The sequence below is a fragment of the Dromiciops gliroides genome, chromosome X (assembly GCF_019393635.1).
Source record: "Dromiciops gliroides isolate mDroGli1 chromosome X, mDroGli1.pri, whole genome shotgun sequence".
Classification (NCBI taxonomy): domain Eukaryota; kingdom Metazoa; phylum Chordata; class Mammalia; order Microbiotheria; family Microbiotheriidae; genus Dromiciops; species Dromiciops gliroides.
In genome coordinates, this window is record NC_057867.1 from 65,259,790 (window position 1) to 65,282,481 (window position 22,692).

At 46.9% G+C, this 22,692-nt stretch overlaps 2 protein-coding genes across 2 annotated transcripts in view; one reads left to right on the forward strand and one right to left on the reverse strand.

Annotated features, from left to right (window-relative positions):
• LOC122733360 (collagen alpha-1(I) chain-like) overlaps positions 1 to 22,692 on the forward strand; it is a 170,213-nt gene that overhangs the window by 88,701 nt on the left and 58,820 nt on the right. The window contains exon 2 of the mRNA XM_043973678.1: positions 1,269 to 1,343. The gene's annotated coding sequence lies outside the window, so the exon portion shown is untranslated. The remainder of the gene's footprint in view (positions 1 to 1,268; positions 1,344 to 22,692) is intronic.
• Positions 10,680 to 11,099, reverse strand: LOC122733979 (ARL14 effector protein-like). Its single transcript, XM_043974673.1, has one exon. The coding sequence runs from the start codon at positions 11,097 to 11,099 to the stop codon at positions 10,680 to 10,682; it is 420 nt and encodes a 139-aa protein (XP_043830608.1).

A 22,692-nucleotide genomic window follows, 5' to 3' on the forward strand; every position in this document is an offset into this window, starting at 1 on the left:
CCCCCATCTCCCCCCTCTCTGTGTGTCTCTCCCTACTCTCCTCTCCCCATCTCCTTTATCTCTGTCTCTGTCTCTCTCCCTTTGTCTCTCTCTACTCTCTCTCCCCATCTGTCTCTCTCCCCCATCTCCCCCTCTTTTCCTCTCTCCCTGTCTCTGTCTCTCTCCTCACTCTCCTCTCTCCCTCTCTCCCTGTCTGCCTTTCTCTCCACCATTTCCACTATCTGTCTCTTTATCTCTCTGTCCCCCTCTCCCTCTGTCTCTCTCCATCTCTCTCCCTATGTCTCTCTTCCCTTCTCTTCTCTCCCCCATCTGTCTCCATCTTTTTCTTTCTCCCCCTCTCCTCTCTTCCTTCTCTTTCTCTCTCTCTTTCCACTCACCCCCCCTCTCCCCATCCCACCACCCTGCCCCAGCAGCTGAATCCCGATTGTGGATCCCAGCATCCTAGGGCCTGTATCCTGACCTCAAGCCTTTTGAATTTCCCTGATATGAAGTGACTGAAAGTTCCACCAGTGGGGATGTATTAGTTGATGTAACACCCAGAAACTTGGTCAAGGGGGCAGTGACTTAGCATTTCATATAGAGAGGAGCATTTTTACAAAATTCATGTCCTAGGTCAAGGGTGGCCCCTGCATTATCTGATTTATGAAGAGGTATCATCTATCTCTGCTTATACTATTTACATGGGAGACATGACTTGACCTGCCAAGAGCAAGGTGGCCACTGACCAGGTTTTACTGTACAGTAAAATGGCTTGTGCCAACAGTGTGGCCCAATGGATAGAGCACCAGACTAGGAAGCAGGGAGACCTGGGGTGGAATCTGGCCTCTGACAATAGCCATGAGAAAATCACTTAACCTTTGTCAGCTTCAGTTTCCTCATCTGTAAAATGGGGGTAATACTTGCAAGTGGTTGCCTCCCAGGGGTGTCATGAGGCTCAAATGAGGTAATGGAAGCCCTGGCAGATTGGCAATAGAAGCTGGCCCCTGGCAGAAAGCATTGGGCTCCTCTCATTTGAAAGCTCGACCCTGGCAGGCAGACCATGCACCTGTCTGTGAGGGTTTTCCGGCTACTGCCCATCCCATCCTCTCTTTTCTGTCTCCCCTGCCCCCTCTGAGCCCACACTGCAATGAGCCCCGCTGGCTGCAGTTCTCGGGCCGTGCCCCCCTTACCTGCAGAGCCTGCTGGGTGATGCTGGAATGGGAGGAGATGCTGCTGGGGGTTACCCGATGGGATGCGCTTTTTCTTAGGAGTTTCTCTCTTTCCTTTAGTTGCAGATTCATATGGATCCTTCTACTCCATTGGTATAAGGTGAACGTCCTTAGCAAAGAAAAGCAGTCCATGAGGTATGTGAATATTTCTTTTCTGCGCCACTGGTGTTTTTTCTCTCTGAGCATTTTGATTTATAGCCTAGCAGCACGTGAGAATCATCTAAATCACGACAGCCCCACCCACAGGAGTGTGACTGAAAAGACTTAGATTGCCACTTTGTTGGGCAAGGGGTACACAACATGGCATGGTAGCCAGAGTACTAGACATGGAGTCCAGAAGGCCTGGGTTCATATCTCAACTCTACTGTTTACTAGCTCTGTGACCATAGGCATGGTAACAATCTCTCAGAGTCTCAATGTCTCATCTATAAAATGGGGTTATTGCTAAAAATACAAACTTCATGGGCCTTCTCCACTTACTAAGCAACTACCTTCATTCCAGTGCCTGGCACACAGTAGACCCTTAATAAATTCTTGTGGATTGATTTCTTATTACATTTGATCACTACTTGTTTTCTCAGAATGGCTACACTCTGACCTATAGTGAGTTCTGCCAGATAACTTGCCTAAACAGTTATCCCTTCCACATCTTGAGGGTTAGGGGTGCAGTAACCCCTCGATCTGGAAAATCCATGTAAAATTTTCGGGCCCTCCTTCTGTACCAGAGAAGAAGTCTGAATTATTATGGCATTTATGGATAAAATATGTTGATATTATATAATCCTATACATCTATTTTCTGCATTTCTCAGCTTCTAAACTTATTCTGTGTCATCTGCTGGTCTTCACACGTCATCTGTGGCTTCTATAAAACTTCCGCAAATGCCCATTTAATTTCTCATGCCAATCTGAGCTGTACTGAAGCCAAGATGGGGAAAGTTGTGATGTGGAAGGGAGAATTAGTCACCTGAATGAGTGTGCTTTCTCTGACTTAATCCAGTAGGAGGTCTCTTTGACAACATTCAGGTCAAATTCTGACAAGGTAAGAAAGGAAAACTGGGGTGTGCGGAGAGGATACCTGGTGGGCACATTGCTGGCCACCTCCCAGCATTCTAGGCAAATACCTAAAGCCCGTAGAGCTGCAGGGAAGGTGCCCACCTGCATAGGGAGAGGGACTTTCCTTACTCAAATCCCACATCTAGTCCCTATCCTAATGGAAAATGTTTCACTAACTCATAACACATACTTGTATGCCCTGTCTTGTCTACTTTAACATAACAAGGCCCTGAAAGTTAGGGTTCATCACATGTTTTTCATCTATTCTTCTGAAACGGGGAAAAAGTTTGAAAATTCCAGGGGTTCCCCTTGGTTCCAGCCTACCCTGTGGTCTTTATCTTCTATTACTGGCTGCCATGCACTCTGGTTTTGGCCAGATTGGGCTCCTGGCCATTCCCTGACTTTGACATCCCCCGGGATTTTGCAGAACATCTCTGAGGCTGAAATGTACTGTCCTCTTCATTTCTGCCTCAATTCAGTTAAGCTAGCAGTTATTAGGTGCCTACTATGTGCCAAGTCCTGTGCTGGGCCTCAGGCTACAGAGAGAAAAACTGCCCTCATCAAGCTTATCTCCCATTCAGATCTTTTTTTCTGGGGTCAACCTGGCTGCCATCTCTGGAAGAGGGCTTCCATGATCTCTTCCCCCCGGCCCCCTTTAACATTCTCTACTGCCTCATATTACCTTGTATTTGCATTAATTTGGTACTGCTCCAATAGACTATAAGTACCTTGGGGAAGGAACAGGTTCACTTCTGGCTTTGGATCCTCAGTACCTAGCATGGTATCTTGCACATAGCAGATGGCTCAAATAATGGCTGAATTGAGTATTTTATGTAGCTTCTAATCTTAACCAACCGTAGACTTGCCATACAGTCCCTTGTCCAGGGATAGAATATAATAACATCATCCTTATCAAAAGACAGGCCAAACTTGTCAACTTTTCTCAAGTGGTAAAACGGTAGTCAGGAACTAAGAACCTAATAAACATTAATGGGGTTGTGTGGGATTTCTTTTTTTTTTTTGGTGAGGCAATTGGGGTTAAGTGACTTGCCCAGGGTCACACAGCTAGGAAGTGTTAAGTGTCTGAGGTCAGATTTGAACTCAGGTACTCCTGAATCCAGGGCCGGTGCTCTGGGATTTCTTTTAAAGAGCATTTAGCAGCAACATGTGTCATTCTTAATTCTGCCTTGTATTATAGGAAGAAAACCAAAGTCACAAAAACATAATAGTCAGGAGAAACTTTATAGGTCATTTAGTCTGGTTGATGATCTCCAAAGGACAAGATGATCCATTAAGATGAGGCAAGAAGGGGCAGCCAGGTGGTACAGTGGATAGAGCACCGGCCCTGGAGTCAGGAGTACCTGAGTTCAAATCCAGCCTCAGACACTTAACACTTACTAGCTGTGTGACCCTGGGCAAGTCACTTAACCCCCATTGCCTCACTAAAAAAAAAAAAAGATGAGGCAAGAAAATATTTGAATTTGTATTTCTATTTCTTTTTTCTCTAAAAAAAAGGAAAACTAGGTCTTACTAATGGTTAATATATGCATCAACACTGGCACCTTCAGTGTAGTCTGTATGTCATTCATATATCACATGAGGTACCCTGAGGGAATAGTGGGAGTTCTACAACGTGAAAAGGTTGAGAGTGGCATTCTGATTGCTTTCATTATTTTGTGATGCATTATAAGTAAGCAGATTGGGGCAGCTAGGTGGCGCAGTGGATAGAGCACCGGCCCTGGAGTCAGGAGGACCTGGGTTCAAATCTGACCTCAGACACTTAACACTTACTAGCTGTGTGACACTGGGCAAGTCACTTAACCCCAATTGCCTCACTAAAAAAAAAAGAAGTAAGCAGATCTACAGATATATTAGTATCTACTTTTAACTATACTATATCCCCAATAGATAAGTTGTCAAAAGATGTTAATGGTACTCAAAAGAAGAAATGTAAACTATTAACAATAACATGAAAGATTATGCCAAATAATACGAGAAATAGAAATCAAAGCAACTCTGTGATATTGGCTTACACCAGCAAATGGGCAAAGATGACAAAGTCAGTACTGATGGGATTGTGGAAATAGAGGCATACTAATGCCGTGGGATAAGCTGTCTAACCATTTTAGAAAGCAACATGGAATTAGGGGAAGAAAGTGACTAAAATTGCGATATCCCCTGTAACCCAGAGATTCCACTACTAGGCATATACCCTGAGGATGTTAATATCAAATTCCCCTTATACATGAAAATATTTATAGCACCACTTTTTTGATAGGAAATGAGGAGAGACTTGAGGCAAGCAGGAGACCAGTTAAATCTAATTGCCTTTTCTCAATCTCCATCCTTTTTAACCTCCCTGAAGCATTTGCACTGTTAACCACCTTCTCCTACTAGGTATGTCTCTTTAGCTTTCTGTGACACTGAGCTTTCTTGGTCCACCCCCTAACTTTCTGATCATTTCCTTCTCAATCTCTCTTGCTGGATTGCCATCCATGTCTCATCTACTAATTGTGGGTGCCCCTAAGGAAGGCTCTGCCCTGGTTTCTCTCTTCTTCTTTTTTTCTTTTTTCTTAAGTGAGGCAATTGTGGTTAAGTGACTTACCCAGGGTCACACAGCTAGTAAATGTTAAGTGTCTGAGGCTAGATTTGAACTCAGGTACTCCTGACTCCAGGGCCGGTGCTCTATCCACTGCACCACCTTGCTGCCCCTCTCTCTTCTTTTCTATGCTACTTCACTTGGGTGATTTCATTAGTGCTTATAGATTCAATTATCATCTCTATACAGATAATTCCCAGATGTCATGTTTCCAAATTCCCTACAGATGTTAATTTTGGGGATTCAGGAACAAGAAATGGGAATTTCTGGGAATTTCTGAAACTGTAAGTTATTCTGTATTTTTATAACACTTTATTTTTGCACTTTAAAATAGTAATAATGAATGATGTTAACAGTTAATATCATTAGTTAACAGTGGCTTATTTTTCAGTAAAAATGTGATACGATAATGAATGTTAGATGATTTGCATTATGATTTTCTAATGTTTTAACTGCTAACTGAACAGGTTTTAATCAATTTAACATCTTTCATATTTTTATAATATTCGTCTTTCCATAAATGACCAAGCTAGTTGATGATGCTTTATGTTGAAATGATTTTTAAAAACTGATTTTAAACATACCTGGCAATGAGCTGACTGATTTCCTTTGTCTTTCTTAAAATACTTCCAACATTCTTCATACTCTTTATTCATTATTATGGATATCTAAAAAGTGTTTAATAAATAAGAAATAGTGAGTTTCATGGTATTTACCAAAAAAACCTGTATATAGCCTATGGCAAATATTCAAACACTGGGAAATGCTAGTGAACGTTACTGGGTAACAGTCAAATCACATGATATTCCAATTTCCTACCAACCTTAAGATCATTACACAGAACTGAAACGGACAATTTAAGGACCTATGTTTTTACCAAAACATTTCTGGAAATACCACTGAGGGGATTTGTATAAAGTATACCATGTGCTTAAACTTATTAATATTTACTATGTTTGGAAGGATGACTCAGCATTAGCAGCAGAAAGGGCCATGAACACATGTATGGCTACAGTGAAAAGCAAGACTGGCTGATGACCTCTTCTCCTCTGACTGCTCCTGTCCCAGTTCACATACTTTTTCCTGATTTTTTGATGGATTATTTTGGGCTTCAGGATTCCAAAAAAACCCCATATAACTTTCCTTAGAAATGCTGGGAAGGGGGCAGGTAGGTGGCGCAATGGATAGAGCACCAGCCCTGGAGTCAGGAGTACCTGAGTTCAAATCTGGCCTCAGACACTAAACACTTACTAGCTGTGTGACCCTGGGCAAGTCACTTACCCCCAACTGCCTCACTAAAAAAAAAATGCTGGGAAGGAACTGATACATGGAAACACCACCCAGATGTATGTATATTCACCCCCAGTGCCACATCAACTACCTCTTGGATGCCTCAAACTGGATGTCTTGTGGACATCTCAAATTCAACAAGTCCAAAACTGAAATTGTTATCTTGTCCCCCAAATCCTCCCTTCTTCTCAACTTCCCTGTCACTGTCAAAGACATTACTATCTTCCAAGTCATCCAGCCTCTCACGCTTGGTGTCATCTCTGACTCTTCAGTCTCATGTACCCCACACAGATGTGAAAGATAGGGGGAGGAGTGGGTCCTTCTCAGAAAAACCACATCCATCAAAACCAAAACCAAAACCAAACCAAACAAAACAGGGGCAGCTGGGTGGCACAGTGAATAAAGCACCAGCCCTGGATTCAGGAGAGTTCAAAACCGGCCTCAGACACTTGATACTTACTAGCTGTGTGACTCTGAATCATTTAACCCTCATTGCCCTGCAAACAAAACAAAACAGAAAAACCAGATCCAGGTGGTGCATCCTGTTATTGTTTATGTGTTTGTTTTACATCCTGTTATTGCTTCAATATCCTGTTATTGTTACTGCTTTGATACTTAACTTCTGTCCTGTTTTTGTTATTTAACTTTACAGACACTTGCATCTTGTTTTTATTGTTATATAACTTTCCCTCCCCTGATTGGGTTAGATGTCAGTGTGTAGATTGTATGTCTGGACCACTGGCCAATGGGAGTCAGACAGGGGTGGGAGGTGGGTGTTGTGTTAGGAAGGTATATAAGGTTTACTTTTTTTTTTTTTTTTTTTTGCGGGACAATGAGGGTTAAGTGAGTTGCCCAGGGTCACACAGCTAGTGTCAAGTTTCTGAGGCCGGATTTGAACTCAGGTCCTCCTGAATCCAGGGCTGGTGCTTTATGCACTGAGCCACCCAGCTGCCACCATAAGGTTTATTTCTGAGTTTGTTCGGTGCACTTACCATATTCAGGTTTGTGCCCTTTCTTGAGAAAGAAATAAATTCTGTTTTCTTTTATACTTTCACTCTCCGACTCCAGGTATTTATCTTGAGTAGGTGGTTATTTTGTCCCACTCACAGACAATCCACTGCCAACTTTTATCCTTTCTACTTTCATATCTATACCTTATGTCCCCTTCTCCACTCACACCACTAGCATCATCTCTCTTCTGGACTACTATAACAGCCTTTTAACTGGTCTCCTCTCCTAAGTCTCTCCTCACTTCAATCTATCTTTGTGATAAATGATCCCTAAGTGATAAGATATCCTAAGTGATACCCTCTGATATCACTTAGGACAGCCTACTAACTGACTAGAATTACAGAGCATATAATCTGCTTCTTTACTTGAAATTGAGATAGTTTGTAAGGAAAACAGAAATTTTCCAAAGTGATTTTCCAAAAGCATATATCTGGTCATGTCACACATCCCCCACGACTCATCCCCCTTATTCAGTAACCTCCAGGGGCTCCCTATTACTTCAATGATCAAATATAAAACATTCTGTCATTTAAAATTCTTCACGACTGGGCCCTTTGCTATTTTTCCAGTCTTTCACTTTACTCCCTTGCACACTCTCAATGATCTATGTTTACACTGGCCTATCTGCGACTCCTCACACTAGATATCCTGTCTCCTGACTCCAGGCCTTTGCACAAGGCCGTCCCACATGCTTGGAATGCTTTCCCTCTTGATGCCTTGGATTCCCTTGTTTCCTTCCAGATTTAGGCCAATTGCCACCTTCTATACGAAGCCTTTACTCATCCCTAACGTCTCTCCCCCAACCCTACCCAAGTGACCACCTAGGATTCAGTTTGTGGATACTTGCATGCCTGTGTACACCTTATCTCCTCCATTAAAGCTTAAGCTCTTTGGGGGCAGGGATTGCTTCACTTTTGTCTTTCTAACCCAGCTTCAGCACAAGGCCTGACACACTAAGAAATGTTTGTTGATTGCACCGTGGATGCTCGGGCTGAGGAAAGGCATGGACACGGCCACGAGGGGGCGGACATTACGTGCCGAGCCCCCACTCTCCTCCATTTTTTCAGAGGGAATGGATGGTTTAGTTGCACAAGCCCCGGACGTTATCATCTCAGTAGCTTACCACTTTCTACAGATTGGGAACTGGAGTTAAATGTCTTGCTCCTTATCACACAAACCTAGGATGCGCCAGGGGCGGGACTTGAACCCAGGTACCTCGAGATTAGTAGTCTCTACTCACTATAAACACAGCCCATCCATCCCCATCTCTTCCCTCAGAGCGACGGCCCCCCCTCCCCCCCACCTCAGGTCCCTTCCTTGGCCCCTTCTCTACTTCGCATTCCACCAAGCTCTGCCCTCAGAGGTACAGTAACTCACGCACATGCGCACAAAACCCATGCCCACGGGGTGGCTAAGATCAGAGGCTGCGCACGCATCCCATACGTCATTACATCATCGCTTACCCGGCTCTGAGAAGCTCAAGAAAGAAATTAGTGATTCTGACTTCCCCTCATGCAGGCCTCGGAGCTGCCGAGCTCTGTCTCCTCAGACGCCCTCAAGGACCTCCCAAATTCTGTTCCCTAGAACCCACCCTGGGGATGTGTTTCCTCTATCCAGGGCCTTAGCCTCGGCGCCAGCCAACAGCACTACACTACCCAGAATCCCCAGAATCACGCCGGACCTCCGTCAGTAAAGCCTCTGGGAAATCTGGCAGCCGGAAATGATTCCGCCCTGAGGATTCTGGGAATCGTAGTCCTGCCCCTTCCTCTAGGCCTCGTAATTCCTGCTCTCTACTTCAAGTTTCCCCATTTTAAGGGATAATAACAGCACCTACCACACAGGGTAGTTTTGAGGCTCACATGAGATATGTGAAAAGCCCCTTATAAAACTTTTAGACGTGCTCTATGAATATTTGAGATGGTCTTTTGTTCTCTCAGATTTCTAAGTGGGAAACCTCCTTCCCCGCTTCCCCAACCTACAATCTTGGACAGGACAGGGAGGTGTGTGTGTGGGGGGGGGCTTCCCAGAACTCAGCACATAGGAAATGCTTAATAAATGCTAGTTGACTTGATGACTCCTCTCCTTAGTTCCCCCAAGGCCAAGTTTATCCTTGATCCCTCTTGCTGCAGTGGGAGAGAAAGGGGGGGGGGGACACCATCCCATCTCCTCCTGACCCAGATGGCTTCCTTCTTGACTGTGAGCCCCTTTTAGTGAGTTCTGAGAGCCCTTGGAGAGTGTCAGGTCCAACTCCATCTCTCTTTCCACTACACCATGTTATGTGTTCCTCTATTGAACAGATAGATGGGTCACAGGATTTTGAACTGAGGCCCAGAGATTAAGAGACTTCCCTCACATTGCACTGCTACCCAGACCCTAGGATCTGGATAGCTGGGGTACCCTGGGGTACCCTGGAAGATATATAAGTTGAAGGGAACTAAAGTGAAAGAAGACAGTATGTGTTTATGTCTGTGTGTCTGTCTGTCTATATGTATGGGCATGCAAACCTGTCTCTATAAACACCTGTACAAGTTGAGAGGAAAAAATGTTTCAAGACACTTCTGTCTCCTGGTTCTCCTTCTGCTTTCCAGTGGCTCCTTCACCATATCATATCCTATGATATCACCAAGCTATAGAAGTAGCCAAAGACTGCATTGGGTCCTCGTTTCTCTCTACCCTCTTTCCCTTGAAGACCTCATGAGTTCTCATAGGTTTAACATCTCTATGCAGAAGACCTCCAGATAGATGGCTATAGTTTTTTTTATCTTCACCCTCTGGAGGTGGAGGGCCTGCCTGCCCTCCAGATGTGGAGCTTTCTTACCTTCACCCTCTGGATAGGGAAAACCCACCCACCTGCTCAGGTATACCCCTTGCCCACCTGCTCAGGTATACCCCTTGCCCACCTGCTCAGGTATACCCCTTGCCCACCTGCTCAGGTATACCCCTTGGATAGGATTCCCCAGGCCTCTGCTTGCACTCTGAACTGAAGAGAATTCACCAAGATTCAAAACCAGCTTTGGATTTGTAAATGACTTTTATTTTGTTCTTTAAATACAGTTGCTTGACCAATGCTTATCCATCTCATCTCTGAAAGATCTCAAGAGCTGAACAACTTATCAACCAGAAAGATTAGGCAAACTGGAGGAGAGAGGCAGAAAGACTCCAAAGCGCTAGAACTTGGCAGAAAAGAAACACCCAGGTTGGGGTGGGTTGATTTGTCACCCTTCAGGAACTAAGTGCAAACAAGAAACAAAGGCGGCGGCCCTGGCATTAGAAACTGAACTGGCTGTAGGGGGGACCGGAGAGCAGGAGGGGCTGATTGTCCTTCCCATGCACAAAAGGGCCCAGATGATGGAAGGGGAGCTTTGTCAGCGCTGCCCCGGGCAGGGGCCAGCTGAGGTTGCCCAGCACTGGCAGCGCGAAGGCTCCCTAGGGCTGCTCTTTGCCCAGTTTGGCGCCAGAACTCCCTAAGAGAGCAGCCTCTTGGGCCCTCCCAAGAGAAGGGAGGCTGGGCCTCTCTTAGTCGGGATAGTCAAATGGGAATGAGTGGACCATGTCACCAGACTCGTTTTCTATGTCGGCATAGACCCAGCGCCGATTGCAGCGACACTTGACTCCGCATTTCTTGGAGTTGCACTTGGGGCAGGGGTAGAAGCAGCCAGAGCACTCTACGTTGAGGCAGTCGCACAGGTCTGCACCATTGCTAAGCAGCCTGCCTCTCCGGTCATATTTCCTCCTGTCTCTCCTCCCTCTGCCATCATTCTGTCTAGGCTGCTCAGGCCCCTGGGCAGTGGGCGAGCTAAGCCCCCCCCCACAGGCTGCCTCAGCTTCTGTTTCCTCCCTGCTTTCAGCTTTGGCCTCTGCTCCCTGGGGCTCATTCTTGCGAATACTTAAGGAGATTAATTGCTGCACTACAGCTTGTATTTCCTTCTCTCCCATCTGCTGAAGTGGGAAAGGAGACCCACCCCCTGCAGCAGCTTCTTCTTTCTTGCCATGGGAATCTTGGCCTTGGCCTTTGTCTTTCTCGCCCATGCCACTCATTCTGGATCACAGCTCCGAAGACCCTCCACTCCACTCGGGCCTTCCTGCTTCGAGGTCTCTCCTCCAAGTGGCTCCTCCTGGACCTTGGGGATGAGAGCACAAAACAGGGGGGCAGGGGAGAGATGTGTTGGAGCAGAAGCCGCTGCTCTGCTTCCCGGGGGCCCGCTCCGGAAAGCCAGGCCGCTTGACACCCAGCCAAAGCAGGCACCCACGGAGTTGGTGCTGCTCAGGAAGAGGGCAGTGTGGCCGCCACCTCCCCTGCCTCCCTCTGCCTTGAAAACCTCCCCCAGCCTCTGGAGACCCACTCTGCCAATACCCCCTTGGTTTGGGTCTGCCCGTCCCCCTGTTGTCCAGGCTCCCCAGCCTGGGTCATTCAGTCTCACGGCCCTGGCTGTCAGCAGCCAGGCCGCCCATCTTCCTTCCTTCTTCCCAGTCCTCCCCCTGCTCCTGTACCTCATCTCAACCTTAGTCTGCCTCATTGCCCTGGGACTTCTGGCAGCCCGGCTCTCTGTCCTCTGAATTCCCCTCCAACCCTGGTCTTTTCAAAAAGCATTCTACCCACCTCTTCAACCTCAGAACTGGGTCAGAAATACATCCTCTGGGGCAAAGGAGGGAGGGAGGCTCACCAGGCCGTGGCACTGGTTATCCTCTGACTTTGGTCAAAGACTGTTACCCAGCTCCCGTTCTTTCTGCTTCACCCTATGCCCTGTCCTGATCTTTGTGGGACCTCCGCATTCCTCTTTTTTTTTTTTTTTTTGGCAGGGCAGTAGGGGTTAAGTGACTTGCCCAGGGTCACACAGCTAATAAGTGTCAAGTGTCTGAGGCCGGATTTGAACTCAGGTCCTCCTGAATCCAGGGCCTGTGCTTTATCCACTGGGCCACCTGGCCACCCTCCTCCGCATTCCTCTTTTTGTTTTGTTTTTTGTGAGGCAATTGGGGTTAAGTGACTTGCCCAGGGTCACACAGCTAGTAAGTGCCAAGTGTCTGAGACCGGATTTGAACTCAGGTCCTCCTGAATCCAGGGCCCGTGCTTTATCCACTGCGCCACCTGGCCGCCCTCCTCCGCATTCCTCTTAAGAGCCTTTCTAAAGATGGGAAGATGGAGCTCTCAGAAGGGATGCTTTGTCCCCTTCGTAGGAACCAGAATGGACTCCATCTGAGAAGAGCTCATCCAAGCCATTCACCTGGAGACAGGCCAGGGAAGTGAGGCTTGAGGGGGCAGTGAGAGAGGGGGAACAGCCAGTGTAGACTACTCTTGACTAAAGTTTAACCAAGAGGGAAGGGAAAATAAGACAATAGCTTGGAGGATGCAGGGGTCAAGGGTCAAGGGAAGACTTTGTAGCAGAAGGAAGACCTTGGGGCAAGCAGAAGGGAATGAACCAGAAAGAAGACTGTGTGCATATAAGGGCATGCAAACCTATCTCTTTAATATCTCTATAAACAGGGGCAGAGCATGAGAGGAGAGCAGGGGGTTTTTGTAGTGAGAAGTTAGGGCTCAAGGGCAGGGAAGGGGGGCGTCCCATCCCCAACTTACAGAGGGCAGTCGGGAGTCCCTGTGGTGCTGGTTCCTCCTTGTCACGCTCACAGTCAGGGCAGCTTCCCAAGGTCACTTGATGTGCCGGTGATGATCCAGAAAGAGGCCTCTTTGGGTGGGAAGGAGGAATGGGCTTTCACCGGGACCTGGGTGCCAAAGAGAATTTTGATTCAGAAATGCAAGGAGAGGAAGGAAAAACTGGAGGCACGGAAGTAGAGTAGGTTGTTTGGGTGACGTTCCCCACAAGCTGGTGTAGCTTTCCTTTCTGCATACGGGGGACCCCTCATTGGAGGCCCAGGCATCTCCCCCATTCACCTGTGCCCAAGAGGTGGCCCTCATTCAGGGCGGGCCTCCTCTGCCTGCTCATCCCTTGGTTTTAAACAGGAGGCCACATGGGCAGTGCCTCAGGGAGGCGGCAGAGACAAGGAGGATGAGGAGCAATCTGCCAGGGAGGGGGTGCGTACGATTTTCAAAAATGGCCAAGTCCTAGGGGCAGCTAGGTGGCATAGTGGATAGAGCACGGGCCCTGGAGTCAGGAGGACCTGAGTTCCAATCCAGCCTCAGACACCTGACACTTCCTAGCTGTGTGACCCTGGGCAAGTCACTTAACCCCAATCGCCTCACTTTTTAAAAAATGGCCCCCAAATGGCCAAGTCCTGCCCGGGATGGATGGGCCCTCTCCCGGATACTTGGGGGCCTGGCAGTGTGGCCATTTGGGAGGGGGCTGGCTCATCAAGAAGACCCATCTCCCCTCTAGGTCACCCCCTAGCCTGCCACTTGACCTAATTAATTCTTGTCTTCCTGAGCTCTGGGGTAATCCAGCCTCTTCATTAATTAATAACTCCTCGATTTATGTCTCCATGGATCAGCTAAGCTGAAAATTCCCTCATCAAATATTCTTATATAATGAGTTACATTACGTACCAGCAGAATTACTAAGACAACATACAGCCATGTAGTCTAACCCCACACCCCATAATGTATCCCATGTAACTGCTGTGTTCAGTTCTGTTCTGTTCTGTTCTCTGTGTTATCACATTATATCAAATCACTTCTGAAGAACAACCCCCAGCCCCCCCCCCCCCCCCCCCCTCCCAAGCACACTCCCCAGTTAGGATCAGCCACAGGGCCTGGGCTGTCAGTGGGTGGGAGAGACAGGGGCCTCCTCCCCAGAGGCCCCAGTGCCCCCAGGAGCCTGTGCTGAGGCTTGTGAGCCCCCCACCCCCAGGCCAAGCCCCCCACTCCCCACCCCTGCTGCCTTCTCGCCCACAGGCTAGGGGGGGATAAGAACTGGGCCTCTACCTCCTCTGCCTCCTCAGGAACTTGCCACCTCAGCGTCCTCTGGTGGCCCAGGGAGGAAAGGAAGGAGCCTGCTCTGCCCCCTAGGGTTAAAGGGATGTAGGGGAAGGCACAGGAAGGGGCAGAGAGGAGGGGAGGGGGGATAGAGGGGCACCCACAGGGAGGGAGGGAGAGCCACAGGGAGGGAGAGCCACAGGTGCTGCTCTGCCCCCAGCAGGGGAAAGATGGAGTTAGGGCTGGAAGGGCCTCCCAAGGTCACCGGGGAAAGCTGCCTCCTTTTACAGGGGAGGAAACTGAGGCCCAGGGAGGGGAAGGGGCTTGCCCATGGTCATGCATAAGATCATAGTTCTAGAACTTGACCAGACCTAATTATGATCTTTTAAGCTCCTTTCATTTTACAGAAGAGGAAAGCGAGGACTAGAGACGTCAAATGATGGTTTGTTCAAGGACACCTCAGAAATTGAGCAGAGACAGGATTGGAGTCCATTTTCTATAATGAGGGAGACAGAGACAGAGAGATACTGAGAGTGGGAGAGAAAAAGAGACACAGAGACAGGGAGAGATACAGAGACAGGCAGAGGTAAAGAGAGGGAGAGAGTCAGAGACAGAGACATAGAGACAGGGGGAGAGAGACAGAAAGAGAGAGAAAGAAACAGTTCTAGAGACAGAAATAGAGAGAGAGGGAGAGAAAGAGAGGGAGACAAACAGGGAGACAAACACTTAGAGAAAAGGAGAAAAAGAGAAAGACAGAAGGGGAGAGACAGAAACACACAGGAAGGTGATAGAGGGAGAGAGAAACAGACATAGAGACAGTGAGACAGAGAGGCGGAAGCAAAGACAGAGACAGAAAAGGGAGAGACACAGGGGGGAGAAACAGAGACAGAGAAACAGAGAGAGAGAGAGAAAACGAGAGAGAGGGGGAAGAAACAGAGGTAGGGAGAAAAAGAAAGAGAAAGAGACAGAGACACAAGAGAGAGACAGAGATGGAGAGAGACAGAGAAACAGAGAGAGGGAGGAAAAGAGAAAGGGACAGAGAGATAGAGGGAGAAAGGCAGAGACAGAGAGAGATAAACAGCAAGGAACAGAGAGAAAGAGAGGGACAGAACTAGAGACAAGGAGAAAGACATAGAAACAGAAATGGAGAGAAAGAGACAAACGGAGAGAAACACAGAGGGAAAAACAGGTAGACAGTGGGAGAGACATAGAGACACACAGACACACAGACACACAGAGAGAGATAGAGAGGGAGAGACAGAGAGAGAAAGGGAGACAGAGAAACAGAGACCGTAAGTCACAGAGAGAAAGAGACAGAGAGAGGGTGAGTAACAGAAATAGAGGGACAGAGAAAGTGTGAGAGAAACAGAAACAGAGACAGGGAGAAAAACAGAGAGAGAGAGAAAGAAAGAAACAGAGAGCGAAAAACACACACAGAGACAGAGATAGATACACAGGAGAGACACAGAGACACAAAGAAACAGTAAGTGCCAGAGGAGAGAGACACAGAGAGAGAGAGAGAGACAGAGACAGAGAAAGAAACAAGAAAGAGACAGAGACAAGGAGAGACACAGAGACAGAAAGAGCTAAACAGAGGCAGGAACAGAGAGAAAGAGAGAGGGAGAGAGAGAGAAACAGAAATGGATAGACAGAGACAGAGAGAAACACAGAGAGAGGGAAAAACAGAGGGAGAGAGACAGAGTGGGAGAGAAAGAGACAGAGAGAAGGTGAGGAACAGAAATAGAGGAACAGAGAAAGTGTGAGAGAAACAAACAGAGACATGGAGAGAAAGAGAGAGACAAAGAAAGAGAAAGGGAAAAACAAAAAGAGAGAGACAGAGAGATAGAGAGAGACAGGGGCAGACAGAGAGATACAGAGAGAGACACAGAGAAAAAGAAAGATAGAGAAGGAGAGAGACACAGAGGGAAAGAGACAGAGGGAGAGAGACACAGAGAAAGAAACAAGAAAGAGACAGAGAGGAGGAGACAGACAGAAAGAGCTAAACAGAGGCAGAAACAGAGAAAGAGAGGAAGAGAGAGACAGAAACAGAGAAATGGACAGACAGAGACAGAAAAACACACAGAGGGAAAAAACAGAGGGAGAGAGACAGAGAGAAGGAGAGGAACAAAGATAGAGGGAGTGAAACAGAATCAGACAGGGAGAGAAAGAGAAAGAGGGAAAACAAAAATAAGACAGAGAGATAAAGATACACACAGGAGAGAGACAGAGGCAAACAGAGAGATACAGAGAAAAAGAAAGCGATAGAGGAGAGAGACACAGAGGGAGAGAGACAGCGACAGAAACAGAAAGATACAGAGAGATAGATAGAGAAAGAGACAGAGAGCAAGGAACAGAGACAAAGGGAGAGAGACAGAGAAAATGAGAGAAAGAGAGAAACAGAGAGGGACAGAAAGAGAGGAGAGATACAGAAAAACAGACAGAGACAGAGAACGAGTCAGAGATAGAAAGAGGCAGAGAGACAGAGAAACATACAGTGAGACAGAGAGGGAGAGAAACAGAGACAAAGAGAGAGACAGAGATAGAGAGAGACACACACAGGAGATATGAAGACAGATACAGAGACACAGAGAAACAGAAAAGAGACAGAGAAGGAGAGACACAGAGGGAGAGAGACAGAGAGAATGAGAGAGAAATAGATAAGAGAAACAGAGACGGGGAGAGACAGAAACAGAGAGAGTGAGAAAAAGAGGGACAGAGATAGAGAGAGGGAGAAAGACAGAGACAGAGAGAGATAAACAGTGAGGGACAGAGAGAGAGGGAGAGAACTAGAGTCAGAAGGAGGAAGACAGAGAAACAGAAATGGAGAGAAAGACAGAGAGAAACACAGAGGGAAAAACAGAAACAGAGAGAGGGAGAGACACAGAGAAACAGAGACAGTGAGACAGAAAGAAAGAAAGAGACAGAGAGGGAGAGAAAGAGACAGTGAGGGAGAGAGACAGAGACAGAGAAAGAGAGATAGAGGGAAAGAGTGTGAGAGAAACAGAAACAGAGACAGAGAGGGAGAGAAACAGAGAGAAAGAGACAAAGAAAGAGAGAAATAGAGGGAAAAACAGAAAGAGAGAGAAAGATGGAGACACACAGGAGAGAAAGAGGCAGACAGAGATGCAGAGAGATAGAAAAACAGAAAGAGACAGAGAAGGAGGCAGAGACACACAGAGAGATAGAGAGACAGGGACTGAAAGAGACAGAGAAAGAGAGAGAGGGAGGGAGAAACAGAAACAGAGAGTGAGGAATAGAGAAAGAAAGAGAGAGGGAGAGAGATAGGCACAGAGGGAAAAGACAGAGAAATAGAGAGAAATGGAGACAAAGAGACAGAGGGATAGAAAGAGACAGAGAGGGAGAGAAACAGAGGAAAAAACAGAAAGAGTGAGACAGAGAGATATAGAGACACACAGGTGAGAGACAGAGAGGCAGACAGAGATATACAGAGACACAGAGAAGGAGACAGGAAAGGAGAGAGACACAGAGAAAGAAACAGAGGCTGAAAGACAGAGAGAAGGAGAGAAACAAAAACAGAGACAGAAAGAGAAATGGAGAAAGAGACCAAGAGGGAGAGAGACAGAGACAGAGGGAGAAAACGAAGAGAAAGAGAGAGAGAGATAGAGGGAGAAAGACAGAGACAGAGAGAAATAAACAGATGAAGGAACAGAGAGGGAAAGAGAAAGGGAGAGAGATACAGACAGAGGGAGAGAAACAGAGAGAAATGGAGAGAGACAGAGGGAAACACAGAGGGGAAACAGAGAGAGGGAGAGACAGAGAAATAGACAGTGAGACAGAGAGGGAGAGAAAGAGACAGAGACACACAGAGAGAAATAGAGATAGAGGAAAAGAGAAAGTGTGAGAGACAGAAAGAGACAGAGACAGAGAGACACAGAGAAAGAAACAAGAGAGAGAGACAGAAAGAGACAGAGAAGGAGGCAGAGACACACAGAGAGATAGAGAGACAGGGACTGAAAGAGACAGAGAAAGAGAGAGAGAGAGGGAGAGAGAGGGAGAAACAGAAACAGAGAGTGAGGAATAGAGAAAGAAAGAGAGAGGGAGAGAGACAGGCACAGAGGGAAAAGACAGAGAAATAGAGAGAAATGGAGACAAAGAAACAGAGGGAGAGAAAGAGACGGAGAGGGAGAGAAACAGGAAAAAACAGAAAGAGTGAGACAGAGAGATATAGAGACACACAGGTGAGAGACAGAGAGGCAGACAGAGAGATACAGAGACACAGAGACACAGAGAAGGAGACAGGAAAGGAGAGAGACACAGAGAAAGAAACAGAGGCTGAAAGACAGAGAGAAGGAGAGAAACAAAAACAGAGACAGAGAGAGAAATGGAGAAAGAGACCAAGAGGGAGAGAGACAGAGACAGAGGGAGAAAACGAAGAGAAAGAGAGAGATAGAGGGAGAAAGACAGAGACAGAGAGAAATAAACAGATGAAGGAACAGAGAGGGAAAGAGAAAGGGAGAGAGATACAGACAGAGGGAGAGAAACAGAGAGAAATGGAGAGAGACAGAGAGAAACACAGAGGGGAAACAGAGAGAGAGGGAGAGACAGAGAAATAGACAGTGAGACAGAGAGGGAGAGAAAGAGACAGAGACACACAGAGAGAAATAGAGATAGAGGAAAAGAGAAAGTGTGAGAGACAGAAAGAGACAGAGACAGAGAGACACAGAGAAAGAAACAAGAGAGAGAGACAGAAACACAGAGAGAGGGAGAAACAAAGACAGAAAGAGCGAGGGAGAGAAATAGAGACAGAGTGAGAGAGACAGAGAAACAGAAATGGAGAGAAAGAGACAGAGAGAGGGAGAGATACAGAAAGACAAAGAGACAGAGACACAGAGAGAGACTGAGACAGAGACAGAGAGAGGAACAGAGACAGAGAAACAGAGACAGTGAGACGGAGAGGGAGAGAAAGAAAGACAGAGACAGAGAAGGAGAGAGACGCAGAGGGAGAGAGACACAGAGGGATAGAAACACAGAGAAAGAAACAAGAGAGAAAGAGACAGAGAGACAGAGACAGAGAAATGGAGAGAAAGGGAGAAACAGAAACAGAGAGAGATAAACAGTGCAAGGAACAGAGAAAGAGAAAGGGAGAGAGATGGAAACACACACAGAGACAAACAGAGACAGAGACACATAGAGAGAGTCAGAGATAGAGAGAGGGAGAGAGACAGAGAAACAGTGAGACAGAGAGGGAGAGAAACAGAGATAGAGGGAAAGAGACAGTGTGTGAGAGAAACAGAAACAGAGACAGAGAGGGAGAAAAACAGAGAGACAGAGAGAAACAGGGGAAAAACAAAAAGAGAGACAGGGATGGAGAGACACACAGGAGAGAGACAGACAGAGAGGCAGAGAGATACAGAGAGAAACAGAAAGAGACAGAGGAGAGAGAGGGAGAAAGAGAGAAAGAGCGAGGGAGAGAGATAGAGACAGAGGGAGAAAGTCAGAGAAACAGAGAAATGTAGAGAAAGAGACAGAGACACAGAGAGACAGAAAAACAGAGAGAGAAAGAGAGAGACAGAGAAACAGAGAGGAAAAAACAGAGAAAGACAGAGAGATAGACACACAGGAGAGAGACAGAGAGGCAGAGAGATACACAGAGAAAGAGACACAGAGAAACAGAGACAGAGAAGGAGAGAGACAGAAAGAGAAACAGAAAAAAAAACAGACACAGAGGGAGAGACATAGATGGAGATAGAAACAGGAGCAGAAACAGAGAGAAACAGAAAGGGAGAGAGACAGAGAAACAGACAGTGAATCAGAGACAGAGGGAGGGAGAGAAAGAGACAAAGAAAGAGAGAGGGGGAGAGATTAATAGAGTGAGAAACAAAGAGAAAGAGAGAGGGAGAGAAATAGAGACAGAGACAGAAGGAAAGAGACAGAGAAACAGAGAAATGGAGGGAAAGAGACAGAGACAAGGAGAGACAGAAACAGAGAGAGGGAAAAACAGAAAAGGAGACAAATACACAGAGACAGAGAGAGACAGAGATAGAGGGAGAAAGAGAAACAGACAGGGAGAGAAAGAGACAGAGAGTGAGAGAAACAAAGATAGAGGGAAAGACTGTCAGAAACAGAGAAAAAGAGACAGAGAGGGAGAGAAACAGAGAGGGAAAAACAGAGAGAGACACACATACACAGAGACAGGCAGACAGAGAGAGACAGAGACATAGAGAAATAGAAAGAGACAGAGGAGAGAGACAGAAGGAAAGAGACAAAGAGGGAGAGAGACAGAAAGAAACAGAGAGACATAGAAGGAGAAACAGAGACAGAGAAAGAGGGAGAGAGTCAGAGACAGAAACAGAGAGAGGGAGAAAGGCAAAGACAGAGAGAGATAAACAGCAAGGAACAGAAAGAGAGGGAGAGAAGTAGAGACAGAAGGAGAAAGACAGAGGAACAGAAATGGAGAGAAAGAGACATACAGAAACACAGAGGGAAAACAGAGACAGAGAGAGGGAGAGACAGAGAAACAGAGACAGAGACACACAGAGAGAGACAGAGACAGTGAGACACAGAGGGAGAGCAAGAGACAGACAGGGAGAAAAAGAGACACAGAGAGGGTGAGTAACAGAAATAGAGGTACAGAGAAAGTGTGAGAGAAACAGAAACAGAGATAGGGAGAGAAAAAGAGAGAGAGAAAGAAACAGAGAGCGAAAAACAGAGAGAGACAGAGATAGATACAGAGGAGAGAGACAGAGAGGAAGACAGGTACAGAGACACAGAGAAACAGAGACAGAGGAGAGAGACAAAGAGGGAGAGAAACACAGAGAAAGAAACAAGAAAGAGACAGACAGAGAGAAGGAGAGAGACAGGAACAGAGACATAGAGAGACATACCTAGGACTTCTTACAAAACTGATGTGACCTACCTCTCCACTCTCCCAAACTGGGAATGCCCCTCACGCTGGATACATGCAGCTTCAGCCTCAGCTGTGGGTCAGAGGTGAGGGCCACGGGGCTTCCTGGCCCTTTAAGAGAGAGAATCAAGTTGGGGGTGAAGAAGCCCCAGCCTGTTTGCACAGAAGCCATCTCCCCCATCCAGTGCCACAGCCCCCGTCTCCTCACTCTGCTCTCTCCCTTAGTGCTGCTCAGGGGCCAGGCACCAAGACCAAGACAGAGAAGGACCAGGACCTGCCTCCAAGGACCTTCCATTCTCCCTTGGGGATGCTTCTGCAAAGATAAATCAGTATAAACCCTGCTCCTCTGGGGGAAGGCAAGGAGGCTGCTTTTGGAGCGTCCTCTGTCCAATTACCTGGAAGGTAACAAGGGGACGATTGATAGTGACTCTCCTGAGAGCCTGAACACAGGCCTGGGTAGTGGTAATGTTGGCCAATTGGACCCGGGTTTCTAGAAATGGAAGGAATGAGTAAAGACTTTCTTGATACGTAATTAACACCAAGATGCTGAGAGCCCGGGAACATGGGGCACCCAGTTGAGTCGATGTCCACAGGAGAAGGTTATCCTATTCACAAGCTGCTTCCTTCGTGTCACCCTGACCCTATGATCAACACGTTTGATTGAGTGTTTCCTCTGTCTGGTCCTGCCTGGAGACTTCAAATCCAAAGGACTTGGAGTGAGATTTTTAACCCGAATTCAGCCAAACCTATTTGTGAATGTACACACCTCATGGAGAAGGCTTAGGTCAGTACTTTCTCAGGCCAAAACTAATCTACAGTTGTATCCATTTGAAATGCCCTAGACGCTGCCTCCTTGACCCTTCTCCGATCCCACATCTCTCTTCCCTTTCATTCTTCCACTTTCCCCAAAGGGGGCCTTCCCCCCATGTTTTCATTGGCTCACCACCTACTCTCTAAGCTAATGGCTGGTTCTTTAAAAAAAAAAAGATATATTGAATTGGTTCTTTTTGTTTCTACATCACCAACAATTCTCCCCCTCCCCTCCCAGATAACCATTCCCTAACAAATAATATTTTTTAGAAAGGAAAAAGGCAGAAGAGATTGCTAAAAATCAGGAAAACTGATCCATATGGTGTGATCTTTTTAGAGAAAAAATGTGATTTATTGAAAGCCTAATAGTGAATACAACCTCTTCAACTTGGTTCACAATAATTTACAGTAAGATTAATTTATTTCAATGAATAAAATGCAATTTTCTCCCTATCAATGACTACCGACCAACATAGCTCTACCTGACAAAGCCAGACAATCTCTACCGTCAGAAAAACAAGGAACCCCTTTGGCCATGTCTGGGAAGCCATGTCTGGTTCTGAATCCAGCCCTGCCCGAGGGACAGTCCCGAGGTCTTGGAGGGGTGCTTCCCTCTCCTAGGATCACTATTGCCTTAAGCCATCACCCTGTCTCCCTGCTTCTTCTCACTTCCCTCTGCATCATCGGGTCAGAGACAGATCTTCACATTTTCCCGAATCCCCACAAAATGGCCTTTTTCTCTGCCCACGTGCCCCCGGACCCTTACAGCAGCACTGGACGCCCTTGACCATCCCCTCCTCCCTGGGCCTTAGAGACAGACACCAGCATTTCCCCGTTCCTCCTGCCTGGTTCTCCTTGGCTTCTTTGCAGGGCTAGGCATCCTCTTCCAGAATTCTTAAGATGCAACCTGTAGCCTGAGTGCATCCATACCGCGTCCCTGGAGAATCTTCTCCACTGGCCTAAGTTCACCTAGCGCCTCTGCACCCCTG